The following is a 21,212-nucleotide window of genomic DNA, read 5'->3' as shown; positions in this document are numbered from 1 at the left end:
AAAAACACCGACCTACGTAGACAGCATACTGTAGACCCTGTGATGGAAAGCGAGACATCTGACCCGGCAAAGGCCATGATGACATGATCTCCAACAAGAAAAAGCTAAAGACCGAAGCTAGTATATATACTTTTTTATTCAGAAATGGACAAAAATGGATACTCAAGTAGTTGATAGCTGTTGATTCATACGACATATTGTTAAATGTACAGTGCTCATACACACCATTAGTTTTATACATATACTTACAGATAGCATACGGATCATGTGTTTTACGGAGTATACATTTCATTATATTCAATCGACAAGATGGTGTGATCAGAAAGATCGTACAAGAAGGAAACCTTTTATATTTTCCATATGAATTTGTGAAATACGTAAATATCATTTATAGGAAAATAACAAACATGGATGACATCTGGCACATATGTAAATGTAATGACTTACTCGGATATATATACATGTAACATCTACAACAAAGTGAAATTGAAAATATGACCAATAAGCCATTTTTCCGCGATCGTGTACTCGATATAAAATTCTCGTATAATTTTTTTCACATATGTTTAAATTATGGAAGAATTTCTTGGCTAATGCATACAAATAAGGTGAATTAACGAAGCATTACGTTTTATTCTTTAAATAGTGTTGTTGCTGTAGTCCCAGTGCGAGTTTTCTCCCTTGTTCTACTTTGGCATTTGAAAGTTGAGAAATCGGACATCGAATATCACATTTTTGAATAAAGAATACCGTTCATGATTAGTTTCAAAAATCATATGTGACGTAAATATTCCACAATATCATTTTTTTTTGTTTTAACACAGATAAGAAAATATTTCTCATTGAAGGAATACTGATGACATAAGATAACGGTGATTAAATATAGCGGGTGAAACGGCACGATTTACAATGATTGTGATGATTAATAACCATTTATATAAGATCTATAATACTTTCATATATATACATTACATAACCAATCAGTTGTAATGAGAAAATGACCCAGAAATGATTGTCTGTGAGTCACAAACTCAAACCGATAATATTTTTCCAACTGAAGGGAAATGACCAATGATCATCTTAGCTGAAAATGACAGGTTTAATTGGTAACATACACTCTTGCTCTCTTAAGCAGATCGCATGTGTATGTTTTCATTCAGTTCGTAAATCGTGTAACACATTGGCAAGGACTTATTTTATTGTGCATGATATTTCTTTCACTTGACTTTTCAAAAGTAACAAGAACAAAAACAAAAGATTTATCCTTGAGTTAAATTATGCCCATCTAATGAATTTATAATACATCTGTGCCAACAATTAAATAACATGTACATTTTTGTATATAATTACAACAATATAACACGAATACTTTTAATCACAGCTATATGCTGTGCATTTAATACACGCCCAAAAAGGAATCGCATCTGTTAGAATTAGTCAGTTATCATATAGTGTTAGCTCTCTCAAGGATGTACGGTAGAAATGGAATTATTCGAGATGTAGGCATTTTCGCCTATTTTGCTTTCATAAATATCCGCGAATAAAAACAAGAGGCCCATGGGCCTTAACGGTCATCTGATTTTTAGCACAATACAATGTAGTCGTTTAAAGATTTTAGCATATTTAACCTCTGTGATCTTGAATGCAGGTTAAGGTCATTTATTTGAACAAACTTGGTAGCCCTACATCTCAGCATGCTGCATGTCCAATATGAGTATCCCGGGCATTTCGGTTCTTGAGAAGACGTTGTTTAAAGATTTTAGCCTATTTGACCTCTGTGACCTTGAATGAAGATCAAGGTCATTCATTTGAAAAAAAAACAACTTGGTAGCCCTATATCTCAGCATGCTTCAGGTCCAATATGAGTATCCCGGGCATTTCGTTTCTTGAGAAGACGTTGTTTAAAGATTTTAGCCTATTTGACCTCTGTGACCTTTAATGAAGATCAAGGTCATTCATTTGAACAGACTTGGTAGCCCTTCAACGCAGCATGTCAAAGGCCCAATATCAGGTCTCTAGGCCTCCTAGTTATTCCCAAGAAGTCGTTTAAAGATTTAAGCCTATTTGACCCCTGTGACCTTTAATAAAGATCAATGTCATTCATTTGAACAAATTTGATAGCCCTTCATCCCAGTATGTAAAAGGCCTAATATAAGGTGTCTAGACATCCTAGTTATTCTCAAGAAGTCGTTTAAAATATTTTAGCACATTTAACCCCTGTGACCTTGAATGTAGGTCAAAGTCATTCATTTGAACAAACTTGGTAGCCCTTCATCACAGCATGCTACAAGCCCAATATGAGTATCCTTGGCCTTTTGGTTCTTGAGAAGAAGTTGTTTAGAAATTGAAGCCTATTTGACCTCTGTAACCTTGAATGAAGATAAAAGTCATTCATTTGAACAAACTTGATAGCCCTTCACCCAAGCATGTCACATGCCCAATATCAGGTCTCTAGGCCCCTTAGTTATTCACAAGAGGTTGTTTAAAGGATTAGGTCTATTTGACCCCCGTGAATTTGAATGAAGGACAAGTCAGTTATTTGAACAAACTTGGTAGCACTTCATCCCAGCATGCTGCAGGCCCAATATGAGTATCCCGGGCCTTTCTGTTCTTGAGAAGAAGTGGTTTAATATTTGACCCCTTTGACCTTGAATACAGGCCAAGGTCCTTCATTAGAACAAACTTGGTAGGCCTTCAGCCAATCATACTACATGCCCAATATCAGTACCCTGGGGCTTCTGGTTCTTGAGAAGAAGTTGTTTAAAGATTAGCCTTTTTGACCCCTGTGACCTTGAATGAAGATCCAGGTCATTCATTTGAACAAAATTGATAGCCCTTCATCCAAGCATGTTACGGGCACAATATCAGGTCTATAGGCCTCTTAGTTATTCACAAGAAGTTGTTAAAAGGATTTTTAGCCTATTCGACCCCTGTGACCTTAAATGAAAGTTAAGGTCATGCTACAGGCCAAATATCACTACCCTGGGCCTTCTGGGTCTTGAGAAGATGTTGATTAAAGATTTAAGCCTTTTTGACCTCTGTTACCTTGAATGAAAGGTTAAGGTCCTTCATTAGAACAAACTTGGTAGCCATTCATCTAAGCATGCTACAGGCCAAATATCAGTACCCGGGGCCTTTCGGTTATTGAAAGAAGTTGTTTGAATGAAAAGTTTACGCCCGGCGCACGGCGCACGGCGGACGGCGCACGACGACGGACGGTGCATGATGACAATAGGTCATCCTGACCCTTCGGGTCAGATGACCTAAAAAAGGAAAAGAAAAACAAATACCACACCAATATTTCACCAAGTACATATTTGGACATTTGAAAAATCACGCATCAGATACACAGAACGATATAGCTATCATATTGGGAGATAAATGACCCAAACTATCTTCTCATAATTATCGTTACCTTCACACGTAATTATCTAACGGCTGATACATTCTCACAAGAGTGAATAAACGATAGGATATAACACTCGCCAATCTGATTTAAATTGCCATATTTTTTATGTAGTGTATAGTGAAAATCCGCAATTAATCAGAAATATCATTGTATTTACATATCAATACTTGCTAGATATAGTGATACTGAATATAATCTTATTGCCAATCGTTTTCACATGTAACGATCTTATTCTCCCAGACAATTATCTATACCCCCATGGGTAATTGTTTGTAACACGAATATGTAGTCGCAAGTCAGTAATACCGTTAATTACACTGAATGGGAATTTATATAGACAAATGTCATTTATTACTGTAGCTCTTTTGACCAGCCATTATCATTACCATAATCACAAGAATTTTCTTTTTGATTTGTAACGATACAGCAAACATCCATGGGTTTATAACATTTTCAATAAACTAAATGGAAGACATAATCGTTTCCGTATCTCTTCAGTGAATGTTGTCCTCATGGACTGTCCATACGTTTGGGTAACATTCTGTCATACACAGGGACTACTGTCGTCCTGTGTTAATTGCTGCCTTGTATTGCAATTAAGTTTTTTGTCTAATTATTCCGATTCAATTTCATATATCTCTAATGCTTTCACGTTATTTCAGTATTGTGAATCTCTCCTACTGTCTCTCCGACGGTCCAAATAACTGTCGTCTTCCTGTTCATAATCAGGATAGTCAAAGTCCTGAGAGTACTGAGGTCCTTCCACGGTCTCAAGCCGGAAGTCGCTTCCACGCCGGTCCGTCGTTGCTAGTGGCGGAGGTGGGGGAAACGGATCTGAATCTGGGAAGAAAACTGTTGCTCCTCTTGGGCTGGTAGATCTACTGTCTGCCCAACGGGGACTCAGCATACTAGTCATGGTGTCACGACGGGAAAGCGGGCTTGGACTCTTTCCTCGCAGGTCACTCTCACTGCCCATACGCGACCTAGATGGACTTCTACCACGGTCACCTAGGCGATCTGGACTGCCAAGTAGTAGTTCGTCATCTTCGTATCTGGACGGACTTCGTCTCCGGAACCGCTGAGGCTCATGATCAAGACGTGACGGACTTCCGCTTCTGCTGCTAGCGGAGGGTCGCCTATCAAATCTCGACAGAGCAGACGGCATTGGAGTGTATGCATCCGCCCGCTGGCCCAGTAGACTGGTAACGAGACCTACGTCACTGAACCGTCTTGGTGTCGTTCTGCCGGAAATTCCTGTAGGCTGCGGGAAAACTGGTTTCAAGTATTGTGACGGAGGCATTGGGCTGGTTTGTTGTGCTGCCCCGGGCGGTTGGTGGTCATCTTGATGACTCGGAGTAAGCGGGAGGCCAGTTAGAGGATCTTTCTCTAGTGGAGCTGGAAGCTTTGCTCGTCTACGGAATGATCCGAGGCGATGCTTCTGTTCCCAAACTTTCTGGCGAGCTCTCTCCTCGTGCCGTTTCTTCTCCAGCTCCTGTAAATACACAGCAACGTAATCTCGTTTTTTGTGACGCTTTAATAATAAGCAAGTGAGGAATATGAGACGCATAAATGAGATTTTTTCTTACAATCGAATAAATACAGGATATTGTTTCGAGTTTACTTTTCGGAATTTGTTTCTCTAGAAGGACTAAGATGTTATATAAAATCAAAGTCACACTTGAAGAATAGTTATCATCAACCTCTTTTGTTACAAGACCTACATATGCCTGAGGTATTTCTGCTTGCTTACCTCCTTGCGCTGTTTCTCCACTATGGATGTCACGTGGTACAAAAGATCGTCTATTTTTGTCTCCGTTGAGTCCTTTCCCATCCCGGACAGTGACAGGGCGCGGTCCAATGGGAAGAAATCGTAATTCTCCTTCAGCAGCTTAAACAGACCAAGAAATGTTATAAGATAATTATACCCATGTAATGTGTATTTTGTAGATCTGTTTAATAAAATATCTCACGTTTGTGTTTGTAACTAATTGCTGAGTTAGCTAATTAAGGATTCTAGCATACGTATTATAAAACATATGATATCCCTGATTCGAAAAACTTCGGTTTTGAACATCAAATACATACTTTGTGTGTAACAATTACATATTTGACATGCGACAACGTTTGGTTAAGCACTATCACTAACCAGTTTGTGAACGTAGAGCTCCAGGGCTGTGAAGTCATTGATCTTGGTCCCGTTGAGATGTATGAAGAAAAAGATATAAGCCCACATGTTGTGTTCATGTCGCACGTGGTGGTCGAACCCCTGTGTAAAGCAATATCGTATAAAATGTTATAACATGTTTTCGTGTTTTCGTTATTCATTAAGATCAGGATGCACCCAAACATACTTGTAGATATGTATACATGTACATAGTACACTATATATTATTCTTACTAAACGAGCATATTTAATGATGAAATAAAAATCGACTATACCTTGCCATGGTGTTCGAAATCGTAACTGTTTCTGCTACATATGAAACACGTGTCTCTCATATCCGCCTCGGCTGTCCACTGTAATACAAATATTTAATCAAAACGTTCCAACACTTATTTGAACATATGATGATACGCGGTTTTGAACGTGCTTTGATACTATAAACATGTTATTTCAACGATAGAACAGTATGTTGTTATCTCAAAATGTAATATAACGTCTGATTTTTGTTTGGCAGAAACACTGGAATGGTATTCCGATCTATCGAGTTACTTCCCTTCGTTTCCCTCAATCAGTACTGCCGTCTGGCTGACGGAGTGAAACGACAGGATGAAACTCTGAAAGATATGAATGGTGGCATGGTAATGTCTAAGCGTTCCCATCAGTGTCAGCGTATTTTCCAAATGAATAAAGCTATGGAGATTAAAATACAAATGTCAATAATTCAACGAAAGATACAATAAATTCTGATGAATACCAGAAAGTTTAGCTGCAATATTGTTGCTATAAAGACATTTAGACCGATAATGGTGTCGTCTTTAGAGCTACAATTGGTGCTTTTTACTGCTAATGGAGCAAAGAAATGCTTATTCAAACCATTATTAAAACGTCTGTATGCATTTTATCTTACTTGTTTGATATCACTTACCCACTAGGCAATAAAACTGTACCGTATGAAATATCAAATTATTTTTTTTTCACATATAAATATGATGGTTTTTTCGAAGAAAACTATACGGCAAGTCTACAAATTATAAATTTGACGTCTTATGAGCGGTAAAGTAGATATTAAGAATGATCGTTATGTTTTTTTTGACAAAATAGTATATAAATGCAGGTATAATAGTTTAAATTAATTTGAAACCTACAAATAAGTAAAGAAAATTGTGCCCGAGTGATTTTCTGAGGCAGTGCTCCACTATGACATATAGGGACCATTTCGTACCCGGCCGAAAGGTATAGTACGCCGGGTACATGTATTCGTTCTATAAAAAGTTAAATTCAAAGGAAACGCTTTTCCTATCATTGATTTTATATTTTGATGAAATATTATGTTTGAATGAAAAAAAAATGAAAAATAAAAAAAAATAATTCTGACCTTAAGATCCCTTAGCTCGGAGAAAGTATCGACGATGATGCCGAAGATGATGTTGAGACCAATCGTCGTGATGAAGATGAAGAAGGAGACGTGATAGAGAACGACAAAGCCAAACTTCTGAAAGGTGGCCTCCAACCTGTGTGCCTTCATTACCTGTTCATGAAAAAATAAAACGCTTATGGGGATGCTAAGCGTGGTTTGATTGCAATGCGAACATTTGTGTCGATGCTATAGCTGCATGGGAATTATGCTGGGAGCGTGAACTAAGAAATATCACAACCCGTTATTACCTCAGTATTGCTATGCCTTATTATGTAGTTTACATATTTGAGCTAAGTTATGTTTAAATATTAGATTTGATATCAAGTGAATTTTAAATGAAATCTTTGAATGATTTCAAGAATAAACCTAGATTTCATTAAAAACTACCTTGCTGGTTCCTTGACGACGGGATTATAATGAAAATAAATGGTGTATGCTATTTTAAGTCCGTATCTAACATAAGGGATTGAACTTTTTAATCGTACTTACCTCGAACAAGTCTCCAATCAGCCCGTACCGAACAACCGTGATCGTACACTGCCATAGCGTGTCACAGTACAGATAGTCACTTGGTTGGAACATACTCCTCATCATGGCGAACCCTACTATACCATAGAGGTAAAACACACACAGACCCAGGACTGCTACCCATAGCAACGACTTCCCTAGCAACAGAAATACAAAAAAATACCATCATTATTATAACCATTGACTAATCTGCCCATAACAATGACTTTCCTATATTTGACGTTGATTAGTAAAGGAAAATCGTTTTTTTTTGTGGAGATAATATGTAAACAAGTATGTTTTAAATAAGAACAAAGTTTCTGTGTATACATAAAACATACATATAATGGTGATAAAAATTGTGCTGCGAGGAATATTATCGATGAACCGTCGATGCTATATTAATGTATTTTATTGGGACAGTTTTTATTATCATTTGTTACCGTTTTGTGTGACGGCCTTGATTACTCCCCCGAGTAGTTGGTTGTTGTTGACGATGTTCAGAAGATGGAATGCAAAGAAGTACCCATGGTAGACAGTGCCACCTACCGAAAGGCCAAGGAATGCCTGTAGATGTAAAAACAAACTGTTGACACGGTTTCTCGATTCTTAACTTCTTAAAAAGGAAATATTTGCAGAGCAACAATATCTTGTCTGTAGCAGTATACATCCATAATGCATAATATTTATCTGTAAGGAACAAACGTTTGAACTCATTTGTGCTCCGGATAAACCGCGGAGAGATTTCATAAAAAAGTTATTTGCGTACGCTAACGTATGACGCAGCAACTTCCATAATACAAGTAATTTTAAACATGCAGATTGTATTTTCGGGTTCTTACTATATAGTAAAATGTAGTAAAACTGAAAAGTTTGGCGTCAAGTTTTGACTGGTGTTTCTTCTTTTTGTCTTCTTCTAACTCATCATCTTTCTTCTTGCGTGAGCACGTTTTTCTGCAATCACAATCACACAACTAAAATAGAATATCATGATTGGTTTTAATTGTTTAAGAAATTGTTCAAAGGAAATAAACTTTGTAATGTCAATCAAAGGTACCGAAATAAGACAAATATCTGAATTTGCAAAAACACTTTATACTGATTCATTGACATTGGTTTGTGTGCAAAATATGTTTTACCGCAAAGAAGTGAATATGGCACGGAAGTGAGGCATTCTGGGATGGTTGCCGACGAAGTAGCTGATGAAGACGAGCAGGGTGAAGAAGTTATGTAGTCCTCCTAGGGTGTAGATAGCCATCTCGTACTCGCTTACCGTTAGTGTCTTTATAACGGGTATCGGACTGGAAAACATAACAAGTAAATGAGATTAAGGTAACAAGCCTGTAGAGATAAATTATTGGAAGCTAGTTTTATTCTTATGGAATAAATTTTCGTGTTGATATATCGGAGGAAAATCAGTTTAACAATATACCGTATAGCCGATTTTTTTATACTGGGCAAAATTTTCGAGATTTTGCTGCAAATGAGAAAATTGAGTGAGTGTCATTATTAATATTTGCTAGTATAACCTTAAGAGTATCCATGGTTCAACCATTTCCCATTATTCCGCGTAACAATTCACGATGATAGCAATGTCTTGCAAAAGTGCGAAAATATATCCTCCCTGACAGTGCAGTAAGTCATTAACTTAAAATAATTTCACGGCATGTTTGATTCTTTTAGAAATAAAGGTACTCGTTAAATGTAAAACAATTCATCGATTACAATACTAAATCATTGAATCTCTCAGTGCCAGAACAGGAGATAATATAACACCTACTCGACTAAACTGGGCGGTATCGCGGTAGTATTATCCGTCATCAGACCGGGGGTTGCCAAGGACGCTTTAGCCTGCCAGGTGACCAGCATCAGGATGTTGATGGCAAAACTCAGGATAGTCACCATATGGTTCCATATTAACCTTTAACAGACATCCATTTAAGCTTTTGAGTAACTGATCGTAGATTCTGTTAACTTGCCCCACAAAACTACTTGTACGAATCTGAATTTCATCCAAAATCTTTTGGATTTTTGTCTTTGCTTTTTTACTTTTCAAACTTCAAATTTGAACATATATTTTTATGAGATCAACCTTTTGTGAATGCCGACCTTGATAAGGTGGATGCAGCTAGACATATCTTTACTGGACTAGTCTTTTGCTAGGCTTATGTATATTGAATAACATATCTAAGAGGATATATACTACGTACCAGCCTTTTGTCAGTCCTATTGCTATCGGATTACTAAGAATCTTCCTCTGGTAAGCTATGTCTTTCATGATGTCCTTCGTCCATTCCATGACATCTCGGATTTTGTTACTAGGAGATGAACGGTCGACATTCCATTTGAGACTCTCTTTGACTTCCTCTCGCAAGACTCGCTGAAACAAATTTTTATCAAAAATAGAAATAAATGATATATGAATCACAATTTCTGTTATATATTCATTCTACTGTTTATTTTCATACAAAATACCAGATATATGTCACTTATGTATTGAAATAATACACTACCTTGTTTTTAACCCGGAAGTTGACCTTTTGGAGTTCGTCATCCTTGACTAGCTCTATAGACATACAATTCTTCTTGTAGAAGTTAAATGCCTTCAATTGTAAGGGCTGCATCCTCACTGGCGATTAAAAAATATGCCGTACCAATTAAAAGCTTAATTTCATTTAAAAGATGCTGCTGAGCAGTACACATGTGATTTAATATCAATCGTTTCTAACGGATAATTAGATAATTCAGCCGTAACAACACATTATGGACATGTTAAAAACCAATCGGACATCTTCGGGTCTTTCCGGCAAGTACGGAAAAAACACTTTCTTTCAAGAATTCCCAAGGAGTTCCCATTGGTTAGAATGAGCCCATTTGAGAGAAAATGCATCAAGAAAATCATAACTGTTACATAATTATCAGGTATACTCACGGTGGTCGATTAGTTTGGGATCGACATCTACCATACGGGCAAGTATAAGATACAACCGGAAACCGACATCCATGTACACATCGGCCATCTCGTCCTTCTGGTTACCCTATGAGTTTAGAAAAAAACCAATAGAATTTCAAGCGCAAAAATCAGTTTACAAAGGACCTTTGCGAGATGGTCATTTTCTAGTTAGCCACCGATTTTCAGTAAAACAATTGTTGATAAATCGATGTTGCAGTAATGAATAAAATAACATTGTATATAAACATATTTACAGAATAAGAAAGATTTGTGTTCGTCTTTCGTACCTAAAACATTTATATATCATAATTTTACAATACCATGACACCCTGTAGAAAACTGCCCCCGGCAAAGGCGAACGATTTGATCATGGACTGTGGTACCACGACTTCGCCTGCTGTGATGTTCTTCAACTCTTCCAACTTTTTCTTGTCAGGCTGATGCATCTCGTAACATTCCGTGAGTAACTGGAGTACCGATTTCTTGTCTAGAGTGTCTTTTACTTCCTGTGAATGAAAATAAAACAAATAATGAAAAGAACAAAATTTGTTTTTTGTTAGGTTTGTTTGTTTTAGTACGTAAATGAACAGTTTTAAGAATATGTATCTTAACGGTAATGATATTGTATCGCATTTCGTGGTTGATAACTTTGTGACTAAAGACATTTGTGCTTGTATTTTTCAGATTTATATATTTTATATAAAATGAAACTTCTAGTAAAATCTTTCTCCCAAATCCTCCCTTACCACTGTCAGCTCTGATGCACCATGTCCGTTTTCTTCTATCAGCGACAGAATCAAGTTGGCGATACTCTCTCTTAAACCAAGTATCTGTGAGGAAAATATAGTTTAAAGTACTTATTCTGAATAATTTTGCACAATTAGGGGACATATCTATTTGGCTAAATTACCCATATTTACATTTGAGTTATGATTTCATTACTTGATGCTTCGAACAGGTTTTGAACCACTATCGAACTATGACAGCCTTTGAAAGCTGGAATATCGGGGAAAAGATTGCATCTCCGCATATTTTTGTCAATTTTAAAAACAATGTACCAAAAGGTAAGTATGTTAACTAAACTGTATTTTGTTTATAAATATGTAATTTCCATAATAAAATTACGATAACATACGGTATACCGACCATCATAACACCAGCGGTTTGCTTACCTTCTCTGTCGAACAATACTCAATGTCACCAGCTCTCAGGATAAAATTAATGTAGTCGATGATTTTGTTGTCGTAAATGACGATTCTGTTTTCCTGATTCCCCTGTAAACAGAGAACATGTGATGTAGTTAGTATATGCTTAACTTAATAATGCAGTTGTTTCTAAACAGGATTCTCTCCCCTTATCCTTGGATAAGTCGTTTTAGTAAATGAGTCATCATTTTTCGGATTAGAAGTTAGTTTCTTTTTATGGTATTTTAAGCATTTCGTGGCTAATGATATACTCATGAAATGTGATTATCATTTTATGGCTGAATGTCACACGAAGAAGACTACAAAAAAAATAAAATATTTTTCTTCGGATGGTCTTTATCAGAATTTTATTTGAAAGTGCTATTAAGCGCTACGACATTTGGTGGTAAGCAAGCATCGCAAAATAACTGAAAAGGTTAAAAATGAACACTATCAAGTAGGTGAGTAATTAAAGATGGTTACACATTTCATTTCAAAATATTTTTATTAAAGAATTTGATGTAATAGAGATTAAGCAGCAGGCTATGCTTATATAAGTCCTCTCCCTAATGGTTATACATACTGCTGTGAACTCGTTCATCGTGTCGAAGAGTTGGATGACCAGGTCGATGTTTTTACCCGTTATGTTGGAGTAAACCACATTCAAGAACCTTGTCACCTCGGCTATAATGTTGAAGGACTTGACGTTATCCGGTTGTTCTCGTAGGTAATCCTGTAATCCAACGTTAACCGATAACAAGACAACCAACAAATCCATTGGTAAAATCACTGAACAGTGTTTAATGGTACAAGCATAAATGCAACATGAAATGAAATCATATTAGAAACCGGATATGACGTAAGATTAATACCTGTAGATGCGCATTCTGACCATCACACATGCGCGCCATGACTTTGAGTACAAGTTCAATATATCCATCGTTCCTATACTCCAACGGCGAATCATCCTCTGTATTTTGTGGTTCTGGCTCAGGTGGGTCCTTTAAAATATTCCGTTCAAAATTGTGTATTAAAAATAGTGTTAAGACACAGCGCTACTAGGGAAACTAATTTGGAGATTAACCAGACCATCTAATCATTATATTTAATGTTATTATTTTATAGAAAGGCCTTGACACTGAAGGTAAATCTATAAGATTCAACTGAAATGAAATAAAGAGCTTAAACAGAGGTCGGATTTTCATAAAGCTAATATAATCAATATAATGAACTAGATGCAACATTCAGATTTAACGGTCTTAATATGTATAAATATTATAAGAAGTATATTGTTTTTACAAAATGAATCAGATGCATAAGTAATCTACACTACCTCTATCTTTATAGCGACTAGCTCTGTTTCCATATCTTGGTTTACAAGGAGCGTCTGGTCCTCCTTAGATAGTGGCGATGCAAATGATACTTCCTTCTTAAGTCCATTAGCAGAGGAATCCTTCACCTTAGACGGTTTTTTCTTTCTCTCCTTTGGAGCTTTTGGTTTCTTGTCTTTCTTTTTCTTCTTACATTTTACGCTAGGTGGGCGTCGCCTCGACTAAAAAAAAACCGAAAACCAATAAATCCTAAAGAAGCTATAAATACGCGTATTAAGATCCAGCGAAAGACAAAACCCATTTATCTTAACCTTGTATGATTTATAAGATGTTTAATTCTTTAAACCAAGTTGCATCAAAGGCAATATTATGCCAAAGTTACTGTTAAGCATCAAACATTAAACGAGGAATATATTTATATTGTTTTTTGTGTATTTGTGCTAATTGACATTAAAACACCCTCACCCCCTCAAAAACATCCAAAAAACAACAAAAGACAACAAACACTATGATAAAATTCAATACACATTTCATCTACGATGTCGTCCAAAAATAACGATAGCAGTTGATAAGATATTATAGATACATAACTAAAAACAGTTAATTATTGTGGAATTAATTGATATACATGTACATAAAAATCCTATACTATATAGAAATCGCACAAATGAAGACATGGTTGAAGCTGGTTTAGCGCTTAAATTTCATCGAGATAAAGTATGGGAATAAAATTATGTTTAAATTAATTGATCATTCTATCTTCCAGATTGTTTCTTTATTTGTAGTGCATTTTATTTCTGTTTCGTTGTTATAACTTACCCATCCCGATAGACGCTGTTGACGAAGGGCATCCTCATAAGCCTGGATTTGCTGAAAGTGGAAAGGATTAAGACAAATATTATCTGTAACTAGAAATGGCAATGGTTTGCAGCCAAGAAAAGTCATCGTTATACCCGTGTCTTTGTTTCATATATAAATTTGCTACTCTTCAGTATGGAGACGTATGGAGTCTGACATTTTGAGAAATACATTGTGCATGAAAAGTTTTGTAGATTTTTCATATTTCGTATAAAAAGCGAACTTAAGCAGTATAACTCTTATTTTTGTCTTTTTTTTTCGTAATGACAATATCACACTTCAGTAAGTGTTATATTCACCAACTGTTTTCATTTCATTGAGATATGCTTATATTATTATTAGACTGTCACAATGTGTGTATTTACCTTGAGAGCCATGATACTGACGGGGAAACCTTTCCTTAGCTTAGTGCCGAACGTATCGGTAGCATCCTTCTTCTTGGCATCTTGTTGGGCTTGGAGAGAACGCCTAGAACGAACACATCAAGATCAGAGGGATTTGTATGTAACATATTTTCGTAATATGCCGCGAAAAGAATTATTATATTTATTTAGTAGATGTCTCAGCGTTGTATGATCTGTTGGAAACTAACGCAAGTATTCAAACGTAAGTATACTTGGACACCAAATTAAAATAAAATATGTTTTTACATATTCATCACAATTGTTTTGTTCTTTTTACTATTTTTGTCCTTACTGTTATCTTGAAACGAATACACGTTGGTATAGAAAACAAAATAGCATTGAAATATCATTTAAACAATAACTTTATAGATATTCTATCAGAGAACTTGATTCTTGTTACTAAGAAATAAAATAAAAATGAGGACGATGCTGGAAAAAAGGAATAATAAAACAAATTGTATATCATATTATTAGTAAATGGACGTGTCTCATGCAGCTTCTTTTGTAAAAAGAATTAAGAACGATATCATTAAGTATGAAACAAGTCAGTCATCACAAATATTACATTTGTCTTAAAATGTTAATGTTTACACAAAAAGTATTACGATAAATGAGAAGATGTAATCTGCAATTTCGATTCTGATTTCACAAACACTAATATCACTGGCATGCAATGCATATCTATCATTGACACGAGTGATATTACGAGATCGAAGGAAGATGAACTATAAAAAATGGTGCTAGGTATAATCAATTATCCTAATAACAATGTTAAGTATTATCTAAAGAAGATAAATCGTATTCATACATGCATCTAAACTCTTGCTATATCTACATTATATTATGTATAGGTTATATCAATAGAAAGTGCACCACAGACGTACACTAATTATTTAATGGATTTAGTTTTTTTAGTATCAACAGAGTTTTACTTGCATGGATATTTTACAAATTATAAATAAATGTATGCAGTTATCCCTCACATGACACGAAATTCAGATCAGAAATATTACAAAAAACTTTCGCATTTGATTTTTATACAAAAAGGGAATCTACAATATATTTCATAACGTAAAAAGGGCAATTCTACACCTAAAGAAAATAATAATTTGCCTGGTCTTTCTTCAAAGCGAGACATACATGTAAATAGGATAAAAGGAGGGATACTACATTGGGACACCAAATATATTCTAGTTATTGCATTCAATAACAAGAAAATATCACATATATATTCATGTATCTAGCTATGTAACTATTGCTGTCGTAAGACTATATTGCTGAAATGACTTGTTGCTAGTATATCGATGAATCTATTGTAAAAAAAAATAAGTATACATTGCCATTTAGCCATTAGGTTATTAGCTTTGATGTTGTTGATGTTTAATCCTTCTTGGCATCATAATTGTTAAATTACATCAATAATTTCATATACTAAGGTTTCCCAAAAGTGTACATAAGTTGTCTAAAATAAAATGTGTGCAGATATTAAGGTTTGGAATGAACTTGAAAAATATAAAAATTGTCAATTCTTTAAAACTGCGAAAAAGCTAGAACAAGCTGTACATTTTAAATTGGTGATTATCTTACCATGTTGATGACTTCTCAGAACAAAATAAATTCAAACAAAAATAACTTACATGGAATGTCTGGTGCCTGATTGAATCTTACGTCCATATCACTCAATATTGTTCACATTGCGTAACAGCAAAATCGAAAAGTGGATTTTAAGTTAAATTTTGCGCACATCATACATCCAGTTTTCCATATTTCAGAATTGCACAATACAAAAATAAATTACGTCATCGTTCATGGAATTACTTATGAACGAATCATTCGTTTAAAGAAATAGATATTATTACAATCTGAAACAACATTTAAAACGTCCATGCGGATTGACAATCACTCGAACACACCGGATGCAATCAGGATGCAGACACGCATGCGCATCTAGAAGCAGATCTAAGGAGGTAAACAAAATACTGTAAAAATGGACTGTGAGAAACGCACCTACTCAGCAGAGTTCTGTGTACACAACCGTGAAAGGTAATATATAGGGTTAGTAGGTACAACACAACAGGTTCAAACGTGATTGGCAAACACAGAGAGGGTGGTAACCAGGGGATGGTATCATGGGATCTAAGGGGCGGGGCAAAAACTGAAGGGCGGGGCAACTACGTAATGGGTGTAACCAGGGGATGGTAGTATGGGATATAAGGGGAGGGGCAAAACAAAAGGGAGGGGCAACTGCATAGAGGGTATAACCAGGGGATGGTATCATGGGATATAAAGGGAGGGGCAAAACAAAAGGGTGGGACAAACACAGAGCGGGTGTAACCAGGGAATTGTATCACGGGATACAAGGGGCGGGGCAAAAACAAAAGGGAGAGACAACTGCCTAGCGGGTATAACCAAGGGGTGCTATCACGGAATATAAGGGGCGGGGCGAAACAAAAGGGAGGGGCAACTACATAGTGGGTGTAACCAAGGGGTGGTATCATGGGATATATAAGGGGCGCGGCAAAAGCAAAAGGGAGGGGCACCTACATAGTGGATGTAACCACGGGATGGTATCATTGGTTATACGAGGCGGGGCAAAAACATTAGGGCATGGCAAACACAGAGAGGGTGTAACCAGGGGACGGTATCACGGGATATAAGGGGCGGGGCAAAAACAGAAGGGCAGGGCAAACACAGAGAGGGTGTAACCAGGGGATTGAAGGGTTAGGCAAACACAGAGGGTCGTAGAATGAGATTTAAAGGGTTGGGTAAAAATAGAGTGACGTGACAAACAGAAAAAGGAGGCGGGACACACTGACAGGGAGAGGTTATCTCAGGCTTGAAAGAGAGGACAAAATAGAGGTGGATCAAAAACAGAGAGGAAACAGGGTTCTAGGGTTAAAGGACGGGGCTAAAGTGGTGATCTTTAACTTGGAGCGCAAAGCGATCAAAGTGGGAATGGGAATACCGGGTGGGTAATTAAAAGGGCGGGTCGAAAATAGAATAGGTAGCAAAAATAGCCAAGTACAACAGAGAGAATCCATCAGAAGGCAATTGCTGAAGATACTAGTGTCAACCAAGAAAGGAAAGGGGCCTCGACAATTTCCAAAAAAGTTTTTATTCTATTGAAGGTTAATTTACCAATATATCAATAAGGGTACTCGATAAAGCTATCTTGCAGTCAGTGGTTAGGAAAACAGCATAGAACTATAGAGTGCCATAAGAATTGAAAAGAACAAACGGTTAGGAGAAAGGTAAGTTATATCATTCGTTTGTGGTGAATACAGGGCTAACACTGGGAGCAGAAACAGAGATGTAGAGTATAAGGGAGTAGGGATAAAAAAGGTCAAATGGCGCATTCCTTATCAAGGTCACAGGCGATGCGGAGATTATAACAGGGGTTGGGCAAACTTTAACGTGAGGGGTGGACAAAGTGATTGGCTGCAAAACATTTCCATTTAAACAAACTCTTAAAGTATTTTGTATACGACGAATATAAGTGGCAAATCATGTAGAATCCTTCTTTGTAGGAAATCATCAATATAGTCGTTTATTTATATATGTCTTAAATTGTATTTCGGCACCGAATGCTATCGTAGAAAGTAATTATTTCAACAAGACATGTAAAAAGCTAAACAAAACGGATATGAACATTGATGTACATGTACCATATTCAGCGCATGATAAAATTGAATAGAACTTTGGATGTAAGTTTAGAATCCCCAGTCCCTAATTTATGTAATAATAAGGCTTAAATTGGAAAGTGTTTTGTTTTGCATTACCACTGAAGAAAATCTAACGTGTTACACAATATCACCTATTCAAAAGTATATCAACAGTTATGGACGTCTTAGGTACACGAAGAAATGTCCTGTTGTAAAAGCGTCTCACATGTAAAAGAATGGTATATATATTCCACAGATCTCGTAATGAAATGAATTGATCTAACGTAAATCTTACTTTTCCTTAATGGAGTTGGTAGATAATGCCATTCTATCTCGGACTGCCATGAAGAATACTTCCTCCCTTGTCGACAAGAAATAGTTCAGCATAGATTGCTGCAACACAATTTACAAAAATTGTAAAAAAAACTTTAACTAGGAAAAATTCTTATGAATGTTTCGAAATAACGATGCAAAACACCTTTAACTATAAAAAATTCTTATCAATGATAAAATTTCGTGTTATCGATGCAAAACAAATTTAACTAGTCTTTTAAGAAAAAGATCCGTATAAATGATAAATTAAAAGTAATTAATATTATAATCATTCATCGGTATATTTGTATCTGTATTATCCTTTCTAATTTTAAAACATTTGTATTCAAACGAGAATGACATAGATAAGTAAGTCATATTTAACCAATTAGGAAACCCAATCGATGTTTGGTTCGAAATTTGGTTAGGTAGGGTATAAATCTGTATTACGGTAAAGTTTATAATGTACGTGTACTTAAATTAGCCAATTTAACGCTCTGAGGGGGTATTGACTTATTAGCGCTACATCTCTCCATGCCCATGTATTAACGCTGTATTTAAATTAGCACGATGACGTGAGCACGAAAGGCGCTAGAATTATATACCGCTTAAATCATTACACGTACAGTATCATATTCCATCGATTTGACAAGTTTTATGTATGATTGATTATGTATAACATTCGACATTCCTTACCTGTACAGAGGTATTGGCGTTAAACAGCAGTATACACAGGAAGCCCAGTACTTCTTTGGCTAGTTCCTCGTTCCGTGTGGACAGATGTGGCAGTGACTTGTTCATTGCTCCCTTCCGGTCGTACAGGTTCTGTATCCCCGTTATCAGCCTAAGGGTCCTGTAGTCATTCACATTATAATGCAGGTTTAGTACAAATAATGAATGCATATCACCTGGAGAAAGGTATGATGAAGGACGAAATTCCTCATTTACTTGGTATTTAATACGTGATATTTATTATTTAAACGGTTGCATTTTGACACTATGAAATTTTCAAGCGAGGAAACAATTTTGAGATTCAGGAACTAACCATTTTTATAAAATGTTAAATAACTTGTTTGCTTATTACCTCATTTAAAATTACAGGCACTTATTTAGTTACATTTTAGATTGCGATTACTAGTAAAATAATGTGAAATATTGCAAACTTTTTTATTTTTGGTTCTGTAGTCCTCGTTTCCCAGTCCTCCGGCATCTTGCGTTCTTCATTGTGTACAATGGCTCGTAGAAGTTGTAAACATTTAATATTTAGATCGTCCATCTCCTGTCTGGCTGCCTCACTCATCCGCTTGTGGCCCATCGATATGCTATAGAGATAGTACAATACAATATAGACAACAATAACCCGCCGTAATTTAGTAGTACCTGTCTTTGTTGTTTGATCAATCCATAAAGGAAGAACACGACAGAAAAATTGTGATTTTCAAAATGTATACAAAAACGTCATTGTATCTTATGAAGACGCTACAACTACATGTACGTCGAATAATTTTAATAAAACTACCTGCGTTTCCCCCCTTATCCGTATACAAACAGCAAAAGACCACTTCCTTAGTATCCCTCAATTCTAAAGGTCCTAATATTAAAGCAGCAAGCTCTGTTCACTCAAAATGAATAATCAATATAAACAGAACAACAATGGGTTTTGGTAGATAACTGGCTCATCTTTCATGAAGGTGGCCGAAAATATTTATTTTAACTTAATTCAAATTATTTGTGGAAAAGATTTTTGAGTGAAGGTGCGGCCTGAAGAGCGACACATCATATTAAAGTAACACCGACAATTACCAGTATGGTTAGTAATAATTGCAATTGGCACATATATGTTTTTCATATTGGGCAAAATTACATTCAAAGACGGACAATAATTAAAAAAAATTACATATGCGCATGTCCGTTACGTATATGACGATCATGTGATATAAATTGACCAATCATATAAACAAAGCATAAACTGTAAAGCGGGAAATACGAATTGTGAAAAAAAGTCGTCTATTGCATAGAATTTTTATTCTTTTTATTTTCACTTTTATTTCAACAAGATTCGATTTAGTACAAAATGACTTTTAAATCAATTGAAACATCTTGACATATCCGAAAAGTAGTTTAAAATAACAAACACAGTTTAGAATGACTCAGTACTTACTGAAGCTGTTCTATCAAGATAGCTGCTGGTTCAAACTTTTTGTCCACCTTTTTCTCGCTTGCATTAACGAAGCATTTGACGTGACTCTGGAACTCCTCGCCTAACGGTATTTCTTCATTACCGCCCAGCTCTGTGTATTCTGTCGTAAGAATGGGTGATAATTTTACTTAATATGACTGTATTAGCTGGAAAAAAGTGCTACTGTTCTGTTTGTATTTGTTTTAAAATTACAATGTTAATGCAATTGTAATGCTCCTTCAGTGAAAGCAATTACAAATTTTATCGTATTATCTAATTCTGCAAATTTGGACTTACCTCTGTTGGACTTGACCTTCAGTTGAGCCTGCACTTTGTTGTGTCCAAAGAAAACCACGGACACATTCTTGGCAAATGTGCGGAACTTGCAGTTGATTTCAACCTCATCTGCATAATACTCTATATTTCCCTGAAAGTGAAATCACATTTTTGTAGTGAAATGCAATCTTTTACGTATTTTGCAGCAACACCAAAGACTAATAACTGACATTGGGTTAGATATATCAACGGTGATGGAGTTCGAGGAATGGCGTGAGACGGTACTTACCCTGCGAACGGCACTCGAGGTGTCTTCTACAGTGATCCCGGAGGAGAACCGGTCCAGTACGTGGTCAATGTTCTGAACAACACATTCGCACAAACATTACCAAAACACCAAAACCGAAAAAAAACACTTATCATATTAAACCGCAATCTTAAGGATACTTCCTATTTTTCAATGTGATCGCGTCTGTTCATAAATGCTATTATCACATTGGTTATTTACCAAATACACGCACATGTTGGTTATTTACCAAATTCACGCACATGTTGG

At 36.0% G+C, this 21,212-nt stretch overlaps 1 protein-coding gene across 1 annotated transcript in view; it reads right to left on the bottom strand.

The window, feature by feature from the left end:
* Window positions 1-118: 118 nt before the first annotated feature.
* The window catches only part of LOC138315266 (inositol 1,4,5-trisphosphate-gated calcium channel ITPR2-like), a 61,491-nt gene continuing 40,397 nt past the window's right edge, over window positions 119-21,212 (bottom strand). The window contains exons 41-67 of the mRNA XM_069256154.1: window positions 20,946-21,017; window positions 20,678-20,807; window positions 20,363-20,501; window positions 19,365-19,523; window positions 18,898-19,054; window positions 18,185-18,282; window positions 14,189-14,291; window positions 13,785-13,835; window positions 12,968-13,186; window positions 12,507-12,635; window positions 12,218-12,367; window positions 11,623-11,724; window positions 11,197-11,280; window positions 10,771-10,956; window positions 10,430-10,535; window positions 10,011-10,126; window positions 9,708-9,877; window positions 9,278-9,418; window positions 8,637-8,798; window positions 8,340-8,451; window positions 7,941-8,064; window positions 7,480-7,655; window positions 6,949-7,101; window positions 5,849-5,926; window positions 5,556-5,675; window positions 5,160-5,297; window positions 119-4,901 (exon numbers count right to left, since the gene is read on the bottom strand). Coding sequence (XP_069112255.1) covers window positions 4,068-4,901; window positions 5,160-5,297; window positions 5,556-5,675; window positions 5,849-5,926; window positions 6,949-7,101; window positions 7,480-7,655; window positions 7,941-8,064; window positions 8,340-8,451; window positions 8,637-8,798; window positions 9,278-9,418; window positions 9,708-9,877; window positions 10,011-10,126; window positions 10,430-10,535; window positions 10,771-10,956; window positions 11,197-11,280; window positions 11,623-11,724; window positions 12,218-12,367; window positions 12,507-12,635; window positions 12,968-13,186; window positions 13,785-13,835; window positions 14,189-14,291; window positions 18,185-18,282; window positions 18,898-19,054; window positions 19,365-19,523; window positions 20,363-20,501; window positions 20,678-20,807; window positions 20,946-21,017 — 4,209 coding nt within the window. The 3' untranslated portion in view covers window positions 119-4,067. The remainder of the gene's footprint in view (window positions 4,902-5,159; window positions 5,298-5,555; window positions 5,676-5,848; window positions 5,927-6,948; window positions 7,102-7,479; window positions 7,656-7,940; window positions 8,065-8,339; window positions 8,452-8,636; window positions 8,799-9,277; window positions 9,419-9,707; window positions 9,878-10,010; window positions 10,127-10,429; window positions 10,536-10,770; window positions 10,957-11,196; window positions 11,281-11,622; window positions 11,725-12,217; window positions 12,368-12,506; window positions 12,636-12,967; window positions 13,187-13,784; window positions 13,836-14,188; window positions 14,292-18,184; window positions 18,283-18,897; window positions 19,055-19,364; window positions 19,524-20,362; window positions 20,502-20,677; window positions 20,808-20,945; window positions 21,018-21,212) is intronic.

This window comes from Argopecten irradians, chromosome 2 (assembly GCF_041381155.1).
Source record: "Argopecten irradians isolate NY chromosome 2, Ai_NY, whole genome shotgun sequence".
Lineage (NCBI taxonomy): Eukaryota > Metazoa > Mollusca > Bivalvia > Pectinida > Pectinidae > Argopecten > Argopecten irradians.
The sequence above is the reverse complement of the archived record's forward strand: the minus strand, read 5'-3'. Positions and strand labels throughout refer to the sequence as shown.